Below are 20120 nucleotides of genomic sequence, written 5' to 3' on the forward strand. Positions count from 1 at the left end.
GGAGCACAGGCAGCCAGGCAGCAAAGGCCTTTCCGAGCAGGAGGGGGAGGAGGAGGAGGACACAGAGGCGGCTGCTGTGCAAAGGAAAAAGCCTTGTAGGAGCTGCAGCTGTACTTGGACGCCACATTCCCTCCTTACGGGACTGAGGATGAGTAAGAGCTGACCCTGCTGCTGCTGCTATCTGTGTTGTGGAGTGAAGTGTCTGTTTCTTCTCCTCCTCCTCCTCCCCTGTTGTGGGTGAACCTGCATTAAGGGTTCTTCACCAACACTGGGGACTGTTTGTTTGTGTAAGGGGAAGGAGAGAGAGCAGAGAGAAAGAGACTCTTCCATCCACTGAGGCGCAGTTCACTATGATCTTACTCGCATTCAGCACTGGAAGCCGGTTGGATTTCGTACATCATTCCAGGGGGTTTTTCTTGCAAACCTTGCTTTGGATTTTATGTGCCCCCGTGTGCACAGCGGAGCAGTATTTCAATGTGGAGGTAAGATCAGCCGGGTGTATGTGTGAGTGTGTGTGTGTTTCCTTCCTCCTTCCCTTTCTTCCGAAGGCTGTTCCCCAATATTTGGGCTGATTCAGTAAAACAGCTCCCCAGCCATGTCTCCGGAGCAGCCAAGACACACATGCACATTGGCTTTGCTTTCCTGCAGCAGCCAGCTCTCGGATCCGAGTTCCCTTGTCTGATGGATGCCTGTTAGCCGGAGAATCCCGTTATCCTCGGCAGCCCAGAGCTAGACCACATCATTGTGCCCGGGATATGCCGGGAAGATACAAATCCCTAAACACAAGCCAGTGGCATAATAAAAGGAGCAAGGGTATATAATACCCAGACAGCTCGGAGAAAGCTGCAGGGATACCTTTGACTTCAGATGTCTTGCTGTCTTAAACAAAGGGGAAAAATAAATGAAAGAGAGTCTAATGTGGAGGAAGGGGGGAGGGAAACTTGATATGTTAGTATATCTCCTTGTCAAATATTTAAGCACAAAAGCTGGTCTTTTTCTCATTTAAGCATGACTGAATGCTTGTTACTAGAAATGCCTAAATAAATGCCATTTAGGTGCGACTAAAGTTGGAGGGTGGGGAGAGCCAAGAAGGAATTATATATTTATATATAAAAAAAAAGTAGAAAAGCGAATTAAAATGAATAGCTTCCCAGGCAGGACTAACCCTAGGAATTTTGCTGCCACAGTGAGATTTCAGTGTATGCCCCCCATTTCCAACCCCTATTCTAATCCACCCCACTTTTTCAGTTTTTATTTTTTTTGTTATGCTTTCCATTAAGAAATATTTGTTACTATGTCTCCTTTGTGCATATTCTTCCTTCCTTTTTTTCCTTGCCTTTCATGGTGTATCTTGATGCATCCTTTTCTGCAGTTTGGTTTCCTTTAATCTGATTTTTCAGTACTGTATAATACTTCCCTCTCTTTTCTTCCCATCCATTCCGGTCATTCACCTTCCTTTCTTTCTTGTTCTGTGTATGTCTCCCTACTTTACACATTTCTTTCATTCTCTCGCTCACACTATAATTCCATTCTTTTGTTATCTGCCCATACTCCTCACTTGCTTCTCTCCCGTCCATCCTGCTTTCTGAACTTTCTGCTGCATCCATAGACCATACAGACCATTTATTCCTATCTCCAGACTGTCTCTCACCCACACACTTGTATTCCCTGAACTCTTTCTCTAGCACAAATATACTCTTGTCCCCAACATCTCTCTCTCACTCACACACACACATGCACACACACACGCGCACACACACACATTTCCTCTTTCTCTTACATAAACTCCTGTTCACCTAGCTCTCACCCACTTACATACATTCCTGCCCCACAATGAAGAAATCTCCCTCAGACACACCCCTGTCCCATATCTCCTCAACCCCAGACACATCTGTACTTCATATCAATTATGCCTCATCCAAGATCTCCCCAAACACACCTGGTGTCTTCCACAAAAAATCTCTTCCAGGGTAGACATTGGGTCTACCACCAAAAATCTCCCACCAGACAGACCTGGTCCCCTTCCCCATCCATGTTCCCCCCTCCACACACACACTCGCTCACTTCTAGTCTCCCCCTGCACACTGTTGGTCTATTCCTCCAGGATCTCCTCCCATACACAATACAGGTCTCTCTCTCTCTCCTCACCCAAGTTCACCTCTCCCACACACTCACTTCTAGTCTCTTCCCATCCCAAGATTTCCCCACTGATCCAATACTAGTCTCTGCCTCTCCACCACCAAGAGTTCCCCCCACCACACACATTCTCCAGGGGTCACTTTCCCAAGATCTCCCCACACACACTCGTGGTCTCCTCACATCAGTCTCTTCTCATGTAATCCTGGTCTCTCCATGCCATCATTAAGATGTCCTCCCCGCTCAAAACTCCTGGTCTCTTTTGCTCCAAGATCTCTTCCTCTGCCATTTCTGGTCGCTCGTCCTCACCACCAGTATCTCCAACACACACACACACACACACACACACACACACACACACACACACACACACACACACACACACACACACACACACACACACCTTTTCTCTTTCTCTAATATCTCCCTCCCCCTTGTGTTAGATTGTAAATTCTTTGGGACAGAGACCATGTCTTTCCATCTGTTGTACAATATGTAGCCCAATGGAGCCATGATCCTGATTGTGGCCTTTGGAGGCTACTGCAATATAAATAATAACACTCACTTCTAGTAATTTTCTTCATTTCCCTCAATATTTTTCCTCGCATGCAATGCTGCTCTGTTTCCTTCCCCCTAATGTTTCTCCCACCCTTCCGAGCTGACGTGCACATTTTGATTCTTCTCTCAACCATGTCCCCCGCTATACTGCTACTTTCTCAACTTCATTCTTTCATTGGTGGATATAAAAGGAAGCATTAAGGAAGAGAGGAGACAGCTTTGTGTACCTTTTCCTGTCTTCCCTTAGTGGCCCCCTGCTGGGGATATAAAAGAAATTTCAGCTACAGAAGAACTTCCTCCTCCCTCTGTAGACTGGCCGCTGGTTCTGCTGGAGAGATGGGCAGTAGAGATGGAGTTATGGTGGGAGGAGAGAGAGAATGTCATAGTCTAGTGGGGCACAAAGGGGAGGCCAACCACAACACGTGAGAGGTTTTCAGGGGAAAGTGGAGAAGCCAATTTATTTTTTCCCCTCTCTTCGATATGGAAAATAGCAGACTTTGAGGGGGAAGAACCGTACCACAAGGAAGGAAAGCCGAAGAGAGGAGGAAAGTGCTTGTACTCATGAAATGCCATTCAGGTTCTCTATTCCTTTAGAGGTGTCTCATCTCCTGACCCTCCCCTTCTTCCTGAAACAAAATGTGTTCCATGCTGGTATTTTCATATCCTCGCAGCTTTTCAGTTGTCTTTTGTTGTAATATCGAGAGGTGCCACAATCACAAAGCAGAAGGTAACGTGAGGCAAAGGACTTGGCAACAATGTGGTGACACTGTGCCATACAATTCTGTGTGTCAGCATCAGACCCATAAAACACTTACACTCCATAATAAATCAGTAAAATGGAATATGACAAATTAATTCCAAGATCCATTAAAATACACATAGAAATTAGGGTGCCTTAAAAAACTAGTGCCAGTTCGGTTGAATTCAGTTCCACTGAATACATGTATTTGGAAAACAGACTGTGATGTGATTATTTTTATGCTAATTGAGGTTTCATGTGAATTTAGAATTTTATTTTTAGATTTTTATACTCTCTGATTATAGTAAAATTTGGAGGAAATATTGATGATAGGTATTGAGCATTGGAAATTCTGACTGATATAGTCTAACATTTTAGGTGTTGAATAAAATTTGTATAGAAATGCTGGCTTTCTTGGTTTCCAACTTGAGTTTGTAAGACTGAACCAGAGCACGTCTCAAGGGATACTACTGAAGTTCAAAGAGATTAAGTGTAGGTATCATCTTCTAAGACAAAAAAATAGGCACCTGAACTTTATAATTGGCATGACCATTTTAAAAAAATCATATTGGTTGTTTGTAAAACTTGTTCTTGCTAAACATCCAGATGGAAGTGGGTGAAGGTTCTGCTTCCAATGATAGCTGACGTGTAATTTCTGAAACACGAATGTCACTGATGACTTTCATATGGTACATACTGTTTTAATAACTAGATGTAGCTGAGTATGATGTAGGTCAGAGTGAGAAATGTAAATGACAGTCATTTATTTATTGTGTTAACCATAGTATTGCTCTCACATGCTCTCTGATGTCAATGAAAATTTTGCAGTGGATTTAGATAAGGGAGGGCTGTAAATCCACCATTTATTTCAAGTATTCATGAGTGCTTTGAGTAACAATATTTGAGATCTAGGATTCATGTAAGACTAGTTTTAGGAAGTTTTAGCTTTTATTTTCAGAGGTTCCTGGTCATCACTGGAGTTTTGGAGATCACTTTCTAAGGTGTCACCTGCATCAAAGGTTAGGGTTAAGGTCCAGATTGTTAATTCCATATTACTCACATAAGTACTGCCATCAAAGTCTGAGGTTTACTTGTGTGAGTGATTGTGCACCAGAGGTTTTCAGTGTTTCCCTAAATTTTTAGTTCAGTCTTACTCTACAAGTCAGATGCATCAGTGGGATAGTAAATGGGATAATAGCTATTAACAAAATATTTAAAATTCCGATTTTATCCTACTAATTGAGAGAGCTTTCAGTATAGAATTCTTGTAATGACCTGGCTGGATTTTCCCCTTTGAAAAATCTATGTAGGATAATGGAATTCCCAGGCAAACAATTTTTTTTCCACTGGTTCTTCATTATGTTAACTGTTTCTTGCGTTACTAGATACTAAATACTTCTAGTGTTTATAGGCAATTTCCCTGTTAAAGACCCAAGCAGAACTCTAACACTCATAGGGTAGTTACAAATATTAAAGAGTAGAATGTGACCCTTAAACTTGTAATTTTGTTGATAACTATTTTCCTAAAGCTGACATTTTCTATAATTTAAGAATTTCTGTAATTATTTTTATTTATATTGTATTAACAACAGTTTCACCTTTTTAATAGGTGTGGGTGGGTGGGGGGGGGGAGGAATCAAAACCCATTGAAACAAACTACCTATATCAAAAGACAGGGTAGGAGCACCTTCCTCTCCCCAACTCTCATCCTGCCTACCCCTACTCATGTTGAGTAGCCCCATCCAAGTTATTGCAACTATGCATGTGAGTAAGGAGTACTGGGTGAAGAAGCGTTTGGAGGATCATGTCTAGTCTCGCTAACTGCATCAGTGTTGTGGGAAATACTAGAGGGAAAAGTATGGCTCATCATCTCTTTTCTAAAGCAGACTGTTATGCTATATTTTCCGTCTTCTATTGCTAAATATATATGCTTGGTTCCCTAAGGGGATTTTAAAGTGAGTCCTATTTTAGTATGAGCAACACCTTAAAACAATACAACCTTCTTTTTCTCCTTCCCTCCTTTTTAAGTAAGTGTGACAGTTAAATTGCTTATTGTGGAACAAAACACAGTGGAATCAAAACTTCAGAGAAATACTGTCTGGTAGCATTTTTCCATGGTAACAAGCAGATGAGAACCTTTTTGTTTTCATTGTTAACAAACTTTACAATTAGTGTCCTACTCTTGCTGAATGGTAATACATGACCTTTTTATCCCTACGCGTTGGGTTTTTATAAACTTTAAAAAACTGATCATTTTAAATCTTCAACCTGTAATTGTAAGGGAATAAACAATTGGGAAGAAAAAAAAAATCTGCCTCTTCCCTTTTATATGCTTTTCAACTGGAATACTTAATTAGAATTGCAAGTGCTATGCGGTATTGTAATAAGAGCATGTTACAGAGCAAGCCCGGAAAATACATGTAAAGAAGGAGTTAAAGGTATTCCTGACATTACACACTGCCATGTGTATTGAAAGGAACTTGATAGGCCCTTCATATTGTTTTTATTTACAAGCATTACACCTTACATTCAAGTATTTTAAGGGCCCAGTCGTGCACTCCTTACTCACTGAAGTTGTGGGTATATTTATAAAAGGATGCTGAAGGACCATTTGTTAATATTGACGGTGGGTGTAGCTAGCTGGATGAAGTATATTACTCAGTAGAGAATTTAGATATAATGTAGTATAGTCAGTACTTACTTAGAAAAAGCAGGTACAAAGAAATTTAGCTGTAAAGGCTTCTGATGAACAGATCTATATATCTAGCATTGTGCCGCAGCATTAATATAAATGGATGTTAATCAGAAAGTTATAGCTCAGGTAGCTAACGGAAGGCTTTTCACACTCTTCCATCATAAAAGGCAGATGGTACTATGCAATGAATTGGCCTTCCTTTCAGTGAGACTATGAAATATGCATGGAGATTATTGTTTGGATTATTGCATTGCCTGCTATAATTCAAAACATAATTCCTGTATTTAAGAATACCAACAGATTAATGTACTACTGGAGTGAAATATTATTTATTATTGGTATTACAGGAATACACAGGGGCCCAGTCCTGGATCGATCTCCATTGTGTTAGGCAATATGCAAACACAAACAAAGATGGTCCCTGTCCCAAAGAGTTTACACAATCCAAGTCATATGTTAGTTCTTTAGGGCTTCTATGGTTTTAATGACAGGGAACTATTTAGAATTAGAATGAATCCCATCTACCGTTACAAATAGTCAATTGTTTAGTATTTGAACATCAAATCCATTAGTAGCTCTCAGTTTTATGATAGAAAAGGTTTGGTTAAATAAAGTATTTTGTGAACATTGCAAGATAAACATAGCAAACTGCAGTGTATTTATCTTTTATTTCATAAGATATTTATAAAAGAATTATTGAATATATTGTCCTAAAAATTCAGCTTCCATCACGCAAGAGGCCATCCTACAGTAAAATATTGTGAAATTAATACATTACCATTCATTGTTTTCTCAGAGTGGGTATACTATTTTTAAGTGGTTTAAGATTTATGCCTCTCTGTCAATTTTATTTGAATCCATCTAAAAGGTCAGTGCTTGCTCTAGGCACCTTAATTCTGCTTATGCACTTGGCTCAGTTGTAAGAGTTTATAAAGATAAAATGGTGAATTATATAGTTTCAAAACATTTTAACCTGTATCTGTTCTCTCAGTTTTAAAGTCTTTCTCCTTCTTTTACCTTAACTCATGATTGTTTTATGGTGTTAAAATCCTAGAAGACTTCTTCTTCTTGATGTTGTTTGAAGATACTTAATATAACTGATCTTTTTAATGCTCTTGTTTAATCATGAATGCTGTTCACCTCTCCATATTGGATTACAGTTTATTGCCTGACCCATTTTCCCTCTCCACTCCCTGCCACTCACCATAATGTGAGGGGGTGGGTTGACTATGCTTGGTTTGATATCTCCGGTGTGTCAAATGACAGATTTGGTTTCAGTTTGTATTAAGAAGACCTATATTGGAGTTCCAAACATGATTTTGCTTGCTGCAGAAATGGATTTTAAAAATAATTATGTCAGAGAGAGCTTTATCTTTTAAAGAGAGGTCATGTTATTTGGAACCTTTCATTTATTTATTGGTTGCTTGGCAACTATTCATTCATGCTACCGCTTATGACCATTCATTATAAGCACATTTTACTGTACAGTAAGGACAATTACACTGTAACAGCTTATTTCTGGGAAGAATTAAAATTGACAAACTATAGAAATGGAAATACTTAGTTATATAATTTTATATGTTGATTGAAACTGTTGTGTACTGTTTCTGTGTATTGACAACAGCTGTTTTATACCACTCGAGAAGTGACTGCCTTTTAGTGATGGGTGAAGTAATTCTTTCATACCTCTTGGAGTGTTATAAGACATAAGTAACTAATGGGCTTGATCTTGTATTTTTTGCACACTCAAATCTCCCATTGATTCCACAGGCAGGTTTAACCATCTGATCCAGCAAGGATCCTATTGATTTTAATGCATTGAGTATTAAAAAAGAGGCAGTCAGAAACCTTGCAGGATCAGGCCTCAGATTTCAAGTGTTTCAGGCTTGCATCTGGTGTTTGAAAAGTGCTTTAAAATCCTGAGCTAAAAGGCAGTAAATAAATTTTATTACTACTACAGTGGAGGTATGGCTGAAACAATGAGTCACAATATTTTCTGTAGAAGATTCAGTGGAAAACAATGGAAACTTCCATTGCGGTGTATGATGACAGATGAATAAAGCATATGATTTTTGTATTGTGGCGGAAGATTATTTTTGAATAGTTTTCTGGTTGTTCTTTATGGGCCAGCTTGCGACTGGCCCTTGTGTGGATCTGCAGTGGGAAGGGGTAGGGTGAAAGGATCTTTACTCCCGCACCCCCGCTCAGTCCCTGCATACTGTCAGGAACATAGGACTGTTTCCTACATGTGCTCTGAAGGATGCCCAGCACACCAAAGCCATAGGGAGGAGGTGGATCTGTCTCTGCCCTCACTACCCAATTGGCCTGCAGATGGTGTAGCCCAGGGGTTGGCAACCTATGGCACGTGTGCCAAAGATGGCACCTGAACCGATTTTTAATGGCACGCTGTGACTGCTGCTGGCCCCGCTCAGCCCGTTGCCGAACCCCGGCAGCGGGCTGAGCGGGGCCGACGGCCGGGACCCCAGCAGGCAGGAGTGTGCCATTAAAAATCCTGCCCGGCCCAGCCCGCTCTTCTCCGCCCCCCCGCCCACCGCTCTCTCTGGCGGGGGCAGGGGGCAGAAGCAAGCTTGGTCCTGCCGGCTGCTGCTGTAGGGCCAAGCTTCTCCCTCCCCCGCCTCTTCCCCCAGCGTGCTGCGTCGTGCCCCACCTCCTCTCCCTCCCTGCCGCCAATGGCCCTTGCGAGGGAGGGGAGAAGAGGAACCCCAGCACCCTTGCTGCTCAGACTGGGAAGGAGGCAGAGAAGAGGCAGGAGCGGGGCCTTGGGGAAGGGGGGTGGAGGCAGGGCGTATCCCTCCAGCCCCCTGCCGTGAGCCGCTCAGGGCAAGGGGCTGGGAGCACCCCCCCGATCCCAGCCCACCCCCCAGCCCTCTGCCTTGACCCCTGCACCCCCTCACACTCCAGCCCCCTGCACCCCCCCCACGACCCCAGCCCTGACTCTGGCACCCCCCACACATACCCAGTCCCCCCACACCCCATGCCCTGACTCCTGCACCCTCCTCACACACACCCTGCCCTGACTCCTGCACTCCCCACACATACCCAGACCCCCCCACACCTCCTGCCCTGACTCTTGCACTCCCCACATCCCCACCCTGGGCACCAAACGGGAGCTCCTGCACCCCCCACCCCCCCGCCACATTCCCACCTGCACCTCTCGCACCAAATGGGAGCTGCCCAGGTAAGCGCTCCACACCCAAACCTCCTGCTCCAACTCAGCCCCCTCCCTCATTCTAGCTCCTGGCCAGACCTTGCACCCCAACCCACAGCCTGCTCGTTCACCCCCAGCCCTGTGCTCAGTGCACCCCCACCCTCAGCTCAGTGCAGAGAGAGAGGAAGAGAATGGTCCAAAACCAGGGAGAAGGTTGGTACCCATGCTGTGTGGGCAGGGCCGGGACCCCAGACCGGCAGCAGGCTGAGCGGGGCCGGCAGCTGGGACCCTGGCTGGCAGGAGCCAGCAGATGGAACCCCAGACCGGCAGTGGGCTGAGCCGCTCAGTCCGCTGCTGGTCTGGGGTTCTGGCTGCCGGCCCCTTGCCAGCTGGGGCCCTGGCCGCAGGCCCCGCTCAGCCCGCTGCCAGCCTAGGTGAACGGAACCCCAGGCCAGAAGCAGGCTGAGCAGGCCGGCGGCGTAAGATCAGCATTTTAATTTAATTTTAAATGAAGCTTCTTAAACATTTTGAAAACCTCGTTCTCTTTACATGCAACAGTAGTTTAGTTATATAATATATAGACTTATAGAGAGAGACCTTCTAAAAAACGTTAAAATGTATTACCGGCATGTGAAACCTTAAATTAAAGTGAATAAATGAAGACTCGGCACACCACTTCTGAAAGGTTGCCGACCCCTGGTGTAGCTGTGCATCAGAGAGCTGGGAGAAGGATTGTGCCCTGAGGAATAATCCCTCCCTCCGATTCCCCTGGGATGGTGCAACTCCACCACATCCTTTCCTTAAGGGCTGTGCTTATATGGCACACACTAACCCTAAATGCTGTAGGATAAGTCCATGTACCTCATCTGCAGTTCCATCCGCATTTTCCCTGATATGACACAGTTGATTCTGTTTCAGTAAGATGACTTCATTCATCCTTCTCCTCTCCCCTCCCCAATCTTTTATCATTACAAAATATCAAGTTAGTTTCACACCTTTGTGTAGAAGATTGTCCTCAGACAAATCTGCCCTTTGATTATTTCCTCACCTTCTGGAAGAAAAGCCGACTTCTTTGTTTCACTGGTCCTGTTTGTTTTTGTTGGCCAACAAACACATTTCTGCCCTCCAGTTGGGGATGCAGGCTGATAATGGGGAAAATTCCTCTTTCAATGAAATGGCAGCTAAGGGGCAAAGGGAAAATGACCAAATACTTAGAGCAGGGGTGGGCAAACTTTTGGGCCTGAGGGCCACATCTGGGTATGGAAATCGTATGGCGGGCCATGAATGCTCACAAAATTGGGGGTTGGGGTGCGGGAGGGGCTGAGGGCTCCGGCTGGGGGGTGCGGGCTCTGGGGTGGAACCAGAAATGAAGAGTTCAGGGTGTGGGAGGGGGTTCTGAGCTGGGGAAGGGGGTTGGGGTGCGGGGGGGGGGGGGGGTGAGGGCTCCAGCTGGGGATACAGGCTCTGGGGTGGGGCTGGGACGAAGGGTTGGGGGTGCAGGAGGGTGCTCCGGGCTTGGACCAAGGGGTTCGGAGGGTGGGAGGGGGATCAAGGCTGGAGCAGGGGGTTGGGGTGCTGGAGGGGGTCAAGGGTGCAGGCTCCAGGCGGCGCTTACCTCAAGCAGCTCCTGGAAGCAGCGGCATGTCCCCTCTCCGGCTCCTACACGGAGGCGTAGCCAGGCAGCTTGGCGCGCTGCCCCATCTGCAGGTGCCACCCCTGCAGCTCCCATTGGCCATGGCTCGCGGCCAATGGGAGCTGTGGAGCCCCTTTGCTCACCCTATGCATAGGAGCCGGAGGGGGGACATGCCGCTGCTTCGGGAGCCGCGCAGAGCCACAACACAGGCGGAGCAGTGCAAGCCCCTGGTTCCAGTGCCAGAGCGGGGCAAGCCCCGGACCCCGCTCCCCGGCAGGAGCTCGAGGGACTGATTAAAACATCTGAAGGGCCAGATGTGGCCCCTGGGCCGTAGTTTGCCCACCCCTGACTTAGAACATGGATAGGTAATACAACAGAAAAACAAGCATCCCTTTTATGGAAGGGAACACCCTTCTTTGACAGGTCTAAATGGATTTTCATGCAATGTTCCAGGGAGAAATTGTCTTCACTTTTGTGCTGCGTCTTGTCCCTTGGATGACAATCCTATTGTGCTACCCTTCCCTGTTCCAGCCTTGGGTTGCTTGATGTGCTGTTAGCAGAGCTGTTTAACCCTCTGTCTTCTCCATGAAGCTGAAGCTGAGGTTGTGGCAGTTTATTGACATGCAGTGGTTTGGATGTTGTACAAATCTATCATGATGAAATTTCATTGTTAACTGCAAGTAAAATTAATGATCTGTCTACAAAATAAGACTATTATATTATAATTAGTTGATATCACCTTGATCAATCAGTCCATCAGCCCTCACAGAGAGAGCGCTGATTACAACAAGTCATTCATTTTGTTCTAGCCCAGTGGTTTTCAAATTGCAGGTCGTGAACCAGTACTGGGTCGCGGAATGTAAGGCACTGGGTTGCGACCGCTCTGGTCAGCACCGCCAACCAGGCTGTTAAAAGTCCTGTCGGCAGTGCTGCCTGGCTAAGGCAGGCTAGTCCCTACCTGTCTGACACTGCACTGCGCCCCGGAAGCGGCCAGCAGCACGTCCGGCTCCTAGGTGGGGGGGCCACAGGGCTCTGTGTGCTGCTACCGCCCCGAGCACTGGCTCCGCACTCCCATTGGCTGGTTCCCGGCCAATGGGAGCTGGGGAGGGGGACACGGTGCCTGTGGGCAAGAGCCGTGCAGAGCCGCTTGCACGACTCCACCTAGGAGCCAGACCTGCTGCTGGCTGCTTCTGGGGCGCACCTTGGTCCACGGTGCCAGGACAGGCAGGAAGCCTGCTTAGCACCCCTGCTGCGCCACTGACTGGGAGCCTCCTGAGGGAAGCCCATGCCCCAATCCCGTGCCCCAATCCCCTGCCCCAGCCCTGAGCCCCCCCAAACCCTGAGCCCCTTCCTGCACCCCAAACCCCTCATCCCCGGCCCCACACCAGAGCCTGCACCCAGAGCCCTGACCCCCTCCTGCATATCAACCCCCTGCCCCAGCCCAGAGCCCCCTCCCACACCCTGAACTCCACATTCCCAGTTCCGTTGTGTCGTGGGCATCAACAATTTTCTTCAACTGGGTTGCCAGAAAAAAAAGTTTTAAAACCACTGTTCTAGCCAGTCCTTCAGCCACCCACTGTCCAGGTTGTCAGTGGCATTGGACACCCAATCGGTATGGTTCACCGCAGCCAAGAAGCCCTGAGCGATCTGCCCACCTCAGCCTCCCAAGTAGCTGGGATTACAGGCATGTACACCGAACCCGGTATTAAAATTAGTAATAGTATTAGAATAGCTAAATCTACAGAATGATTCAGGTCACTGAGACAGGGCTGTTCTCATTGCTTCTTTATAATTTGAAAAATGTGTTCTGTTTTTTAGTTTCCTGACTGATAGTGAAGTGCTGTATTCTGATGCTACTATAATTTCTTTCTACAACATATATAAAATGATTCATTTTTCTCTGTATCTTCCATATGCTTTCAAATGGAAGAGGGGAGGCAGTGTGGTCCAGTGCTTAGTGCACTGTTCTAGGAGGCAGCAGATTTGGTTTATATTCTCACTGTTCCTTTCTGTGACTTGGGCAAGTCAATTTCCCTTTTTCTGTGCCTCGGTTTCTCCATGTGTAAAATGGGAACACTGTTGCTTCCCTTCCTTTTTAAAGTGCATGGAGACCTACAGATGAAAAGTGCTATAAAAGAGCTAAGAATTCTTTCTTTCTTTCTTTCAACAAAGAATAATAATAATACAATAATTAATATGTAAATTATATTTAATTTTAGGTAGCTGTGCTAGAAGATTTCTACACATCTCAACAAGAATACCAAAACATAATTTATTTTATTTTAATTAGGCAGTTTTCTCAAAAGCAAGTGGCAGAACAGAAAAAGCAACTACAATTTTCACAACAACATTCCAGCCCACAAACATTTGCAAATTAGAGCTGTAACATAGTAGTGAATGCTTGCAATAAGCTTAAATGGGAACTTGCTTTACATCCTCCAGATTCCACATCCACAATCTTTTTTGGTTTGAAACTTTTCGTGCTTAGTTTCAGCCCAGAGGTGAATTTTATTGGGAACATTTGAGTAAAATCTGTTCTGTTTCTCTTTTGCATAATCCAAGGCTGAAAACAAATACTTGACCTGATCTAAAACCCACTGAAATCAATGGAACGACCCCTATTAGCTTTAGTGGATCAGACCTAAATTTTCCACTCTAAGAAAAATTGAAAACAATGTTATTTTAATTTCAATGTGGGTACTTATATGGCTTCATCTCTATAATATCTGAGTGCCTCCCTATTAATTTAGTTATTTATTTGGATTTTTATGAAATACAATAAAAGAGAACCCTTTCAGTGCTCTGGGCTCCTTTAACAACATTTTTTTTTTTTTGAAATGCATTAATGAATACCCATGACTTTAGCCTACTATTTTACAGATGGAGAACTAAAGCATGGAGAGGTTAAAGACTTGAAATGGTCACCTGGGAAGTGGACCTAGTTTTCCTGAGTCCCAGTCCAATGCCTTAACCAAATGGCCACCTTTCTTTACACATAACGGCTACTCCTTTTCTCCCCCTTGTTGTTTGCTTTCTTATCGGCCATTTTCATCTCTTTCCATTTTTTCTTTTTTCTTTTTTTTAAGTCTGTCTTGTTACAGATCCCTGCCTGCAGCCATGGAAAATCATCAATTGTTATTAAATCATAGACTCATAACAGTTAGCGATGGAAACAACTTATGAGGTCATATTTCTGCCAATGCAGAATTGTACCCTATTGTAGTTTGCTAATGTGTTGTCAAGTCAAGATTTCAATATCTGCAGTGATCGGGGTTTCAAAAGTAGGCTTGACAAAACACTAGTAAATGTACAGGAGTAGGGTTACCATACGTACGGATTTTCCCGGACATGTCCGGCTTTTTGGGCCTCAAATCCCCATCCGGAAGGAAATCCCAAAAAGCCGGACATGTCCGGGAAAATAGGGAGGGAGGGGCCAGCAGTGCTCGGCCGGGGACCGGAGCTTCTGGGGCCGGCGGTGCGGGGCCAGGGGCCGGCGGTGCTCGGCCAAGGGCCGGCGGTGCGGAGCTGGGGCCGGGAGCCGGGGCCGGCGGTGCGGGGCCGGGTGCCGGGGCCAGGGCCGGCGGTGCTCGGCCGGGGGCCGGCGCCCCAGGGCCCGAGCCGAGCCGGGCGGGAGACGCCGGGACCAGAGCTTCTTGGCCTGGGCCGGCCAGCCAGCCGGAGGGAGCCTCTCGGACGGGGGGGCCAGACTGGGCTGCGCCTCCTCGCGTCCCCCCGCCCCATCCCCATCCCCAGCTTACCTGCTGCCTGCCTGCTTCAGGCTTCCCGCGAATCAGATGTTCGCGGGAAGCAGGGGAGGGGGAGGGGCAGGGGGGGCAAAGCGTTCAGGGGAGGGGGCGGAGTTGGGGCAGGGCCGGGAAGGGGTGGGGCGGGGGCTGGGGTGGGGAAGGGGCGGGGCTGGGGCGGAGTTGGGGCGGGGGCGGGGCCCCGTGGAGTGTCCTCTTTTTGGACACTTAAAATATGGTAACCCTATACAGGAGGGACCCATCCCACTCCCAAGAGTTCGTCTCAGTAGTCCTTTCCCATTGCCTCCGGCAACAACAGTCTGAAGCTGACTCAGGTCAGGCAATCTTAGTTTCAAAGTGCTGTCTGTTCTGCAGTCCAAGATACTGGCAACTACTATATAAGAGCCTCAATGCAACGTGCTGATTAGTGATTTGGGAGGTTTCTCTGACTTGTCAGAGTGAAACATAGAAGTGGGTGTGAGATAATATAGGATTCCTCCAATCCTGCATCTAATTTGAAGTCTTGTTTTTAAATGGAAATGAAGTTGTAGATATAGATTTGTTCCACTATATATTCTGAAGAAAAGTTTCATTTGATGAGGGTGATGCATCATGATTATTTCTTTTATAAACTAAATATCATTTATTAAATAAATATTAATAAGATGGACAACCCACTATCACCCCTCTTTAAAGAATCTTTTGGAAATTTTACATGTTTGCACTACATTATTGGTGTCACAACAATTAAAGACACAAATTCTTAAGTGGTAACAACTAATTTAGATCCTTTCAGATTGTATATATAGTTGGGATTATTTTTTCAATGTGCATTACTTTGCATTTATCAACATTGAATTTCATCTGCCATTTTAGTCACCCAGTTTAGTGAGATCCCTATGTAGCTCTTCACCATCAGTTTTGGACTATCCTGAGGAATTTTGTATCGTCTTCAAATTTTGCCACCTCAGTGTTCACCAGCGTTTCCAGATCATTTATGAATACGCTAAACAGCACACGTCCCAGTATAGATCCTTGGGGGACCCCACTGTTTACCTCTCAAATTGTGAAAACTGATGATTTATTCCTACTCTTTGTTTCCTACCTTTTAACCTGCTACTGATCCATCAGAGGACTTTCCTTCTTATCCCATGACTCCTTTCTTTGCTTAAAAGCCTTTGGTGAGCCTTGTCAATTGCTTTCTGAAAGTCCAACTACACTATATCAACTGAATCATCTTTGTCCACATGCTTGTTGACTCCCCTTAAAGAATTGTAATAGATTGGTGAGACATGATTTTCTTTTACAAAAGCAGTGTTGAGTCTTCCACAACATACTGTGTTTATATATGTGTCTGATAATTATGTTCTTTACTATAGTTTCAACCAGTTTGCTTAGTCCTGAAGTCAGGCTTCCTGGCCTTTAATTGCTGGGATCACCTCTGGAGCTTGTTTAAAAATGGCATTACCTTAGCTATCCTCCAGTCATCAGGTACAGAGCTGATTTAAGTGATAGGTTATATACCACAGATAGTAGTTCTGCAATTTCATGTTTTATTTTCTTCAGAGCTCTGGGGTGAATCCCATCTGGGCCTGGGTACTTATTATTGTTTAGTTTATCTGTTTTGTTTCAAAACCTCCTCTATGGACACCTCAACCTGGGACACTTCCTCAGATTTGTCACCTAAAAAGAATGGCTTGAGTACGGTGATCTCCCCCACATCCTCTGCAGTGCAGACGGATGCAAAGAATTCCTTTAGCTTCTCCATAAAGGCCTTGTCTTCCTTGAGTGCTCCTTTAGCATCTTGATCATCCAGTGGCCCCACTGACTATTTGGCAGGCTTCGTGCTTCGGATGTACTTAAAAATTGCTTTGCTATTTAGTTTTTGTGTCCTTAGGTAATTGCTCTTCAAATTCTTTCTTGGCCCGTCTGCCTAATTTTACTTTTACACTTGACTTGCCAGAGTTTATGCATCTTTCTATTTTCTTCACTAGGATTTGACTTCCAATTTTTAAAGGATGCCTTTTGCCTCTAATGACCTCTTTTACTCTGCTGTTTAGCCATGCTGGCATTTTTTTATTTGTGGTATACATTTTAGTTTGAGCCTCTATTATGGTGTTTTTAGATAGACACCATATAATTTGCAGGCATTTCACCCTTGTGATTGTTCTTTTTAATTTCTATTTAACTAGCTTCCTCATTTTTGTTTAATTCCCCTTTTTGAAGTTAAATAAGTCTGTGGTAGGTTTCTTTGGTCTTTTTATCTTACAAACGTTAAATTTAATTACTTTATTGTCGCTATTACCGAGTGGTTCAGTTTTTTGGGTCAGAATTTGTACACCACTTAGGATTACATCAAGAATTGCCTCCCCCCTTGCGGGTTCCAGGACTAGCTACTCAAAAAAAAAAAGTAATTTATGGTGTCTAGAAATTTTATCTTTGCATCTCTTCCTGAGGTGACATATATTCAATCAATAGGCATTTGTACATTTTGTCAATATTCAGTTGCTGTATTTAAATGGGGCTTTGTTACATTTTACTACCTGTATTTTGTCACTAGCTCCTATCTGTACTTTACCATCTTTTTTCCCCCCTATCCTCTTTACTAGGATATATAATTTCCTGTTTAATAAATTAATTCCTTAGGGTTGTCTCTGCCCGAACCATGTGCTCCTCTGCACCCTGGCATCTTTCCCTCAGCCCTTAGTTTAAAAATTCCTCTACAATCTTTTTAATTTTACATGCCATCAGTCTAATTCCATTTTGGTTGAGATAGAGCTCATCCTTCCTGTATAGACCCCTCCTTCCCCAAAATGTTCTCCAGTTCCCCAGTTGCTATGTGGCACCCTCTCATGCCCATGTACACAGCACTACCTGCATATCCCCATCAGCACAAGGATGCCTGATGCTGGCTCCCTGCATTTCGATGAATTTCACCGTCAAATCTTCACCTAAGGATATAAAGGAGCCAATGTGTCTTCTATTGAAATCAAAGAGACTTTTGCCATTGACTGCAATGGGAGCAGGATTTTGTCTTAACTGACTTGCCCAAAGTCACAAAAGATGTCTGTGTCAAAACTGACAATAGAACTCAGGGTTCTTGTTAGGCGGATGCCTTAAAACAAGACTAGCCAACATCCAAAATCCTAAACATCTATCCATTGCCCCAGAGTGGGAGAGAACAGACTGTTAAGCATTTCAGTAAACATTAACTAATTAAAAAAAAATTGATAAGCAAGAATAAGCTAGTTACACGTCTGTTGCCTGATGGACAATCCCCAAGAAGATAGAAAGGAAAATGGCATTTTAATCATTTTACTGGCTAAAAACCTGCAAGACTTAAAGATGGATAAATATTCACTATTTAGCAACAGGCCCATCAGAGAGGCCAAATGCATAAAACAAAAATACCCTACACCATTCAAAACATTTTGCCTATTTAATATGTAGTGTCTATACTCATTTGCAACCCCAGGTTAGGAATTGTTGAGTCCTTGGTCCCAACCTGGGTCTCCAGCATCTACGCTGCATTATGTGGGCCCAAGTCTGTCCCACCATATCCCAGACCTTTTAGTGCCATCCCAAAATGTGGCCCCTTGTTCATGGTGCAATGTGGGAAAACTTGACTGTCCAGAGAACAAAGTCGGCCCGTGGGATTGTGGGATACTTTTGGTGGACTGCCTGAGCATGAGTCTAGTGGGGTTGTGTCTACACTGAAAAGCAATAGGGCTTGAACCCAGTGTCCTGGCTTGACTCAGGCTTGGATACTCCACCCCTGTGGGGTCCTGGAACCCTGGGTCTGAGCCATGGGTTAGCTTGATTTGTGTGCAGATGGAAGTGAGGGTAGGCCTGAATCTGAGTTCAAAGCCTGGTCTGACTTGCAGTGTAGACTACTGTAGACAGTGTAGACTACACTGGAGCTGGAGGTATAAATTCCATCTCGGGTAGACAGACGTGTACTAACTTGATCAGAGCCATTGCACTAAAAACAGAAATGTAGTCACAGCAGTGTGAGAAGTGGGACAAGTTAGCTGCCCAAGTATGATCCAGTCTGAAACTCTAAATATGTACTTGCCTACCCTGGGTACATCATGCCACTCACACCATCACAGCTACATTGCTGTTTTTAGTGCACTTCCTTGATCACAGAATGCATGGGTATGTCTAACCACGCTGGAGACTACACCTCCAGCTCCGGTATAGATGTACCTTTAAAGATTCAGCACTGGGTGCCCTTGGTGGACCATGGAGGGGGAAGACCAGTGTAGTTGCTTTGAAAGGGTGACAGATGTCCCTTGAAACTAAATGCTGACCATTATGTTAATTCATTTTTAATTATATCTATTATTTGTATGACTGTAGTGCTCAGGGACCCCAAATGAGATCAGGGCATCATTGTGCCAGAGCAATCCCTGCCTTCAAGTGCTGTATGATAATCACACTACAGCTGGCTTACCCATGCATAAGCGCACAGAGGAACCTAACTTTCTTTGGAACATTGGAAGACTGTTGTTAAAAATATCACTGCTATTGTTAAAAAAGCATCATCCATGTTACCAACTCGCAGTTTTATTGAGAGTCCTGTAATATTTGGTGTTCTTCTTAAAGCCCCAGCTGCTGGAACCAGGTTATTACCTGAGAATCTCAGCTTTCATTAAAAGAAAGTAAGTTTCTAGCTCTCATGGTTGTGGAGAACAGCCTAGGAAATATAACCTGTGTATATTAAAGGCACAAATAAACCCCAAATTTATTATTTTTAAAAAACATCTCAAGATTTGTAAGTCACCGTCATGATTTTTTGGGGCTTGACTCATGGTTTTTGAACCATTTTGGGTTGGCAGTGCTGCATGCTATACATGTTCAAAGCACAGTTTTCAAAGGGTGGAAACTTATACATATCCAAACGAGGCCCTTCTTCTGGGAGGATTAGTTCCCTGCCTTCTTTCAGTTTTTGACTGCCTTCTCTTTCAACGTTAAAATTGCTTACAAGAAAATGTTTCAAGTTTTTTCCCCCCTAATGTTGAAAGTGGTTCCCCCCCCCCCCACATTCCTCTTTCTGAAAGAAACTTAAACTTTCAACAACAAAAATCAGTCTTGGGCTCAGACCAGGCTTGGAAAATTTCAGCCCAATGCAGTAGGCACTGCTCTTGGAAAGTTATGAGCGACTGAAGACAAGAAGGGTTTAAACAATATTAGTGTGCCAGATATGATCAAATCAAGGAAATTCACTCTGCCCTATTAGCTTTAGGCACAATTTAGCAAGGAAAGGACAGAGTGAGAACCGTAACTCTCAGTGTCCTCGCTTTGTAGATGTAAACCTGTCCTTAATGCTAGAGAAGTCTAGCATAGGTTACATTATAAAAATGTTTAGTTTCAAAGAAAATAAATATTTTTCATAGCAATATCAGTTGCCTGTGAGAGCACATTTCAGGACTATGAACACTTGA

General features: G+C 44.5%; 1 protein-coding gene across 1 annotated transcript in view; it reads left to right on the top strand.

Annotated features, from left to right (window-relative positions):
• The first annotated feature begins 350 nt into the window (after positions 1-350).
• MMP16 (matrix metallopeptidase 16) overlaps positions 351-20120 on the top strand; it is a 241528-nt gene continuing 221758 nt past the window's right edge. Inside the window, exon 1 of the mRNA XM_065398847.1 lies at positions 351-482. Coding sequence (XP_065254919.1) covers positions 351-482 — 132 coding nt within the window. The remainder of the gene's footprint in view (positions 483-20120) is intronic.

This window comes from Emys orbicularis, chromosome 2 (genome assembly GCF_028017835.1).
Source record: "Emys orbicularis isolate rEmyOrb1 chromosome 2, rEmyOrb1.hap1, whole genome shotgun sequence".
In the NCBI taxonomy this organism is placed as follows: domain Eukaryota; kingdom Metazoa; phylum Chordata; order Testudines; family Emydidae; genus Emys; species Emys orbicularis.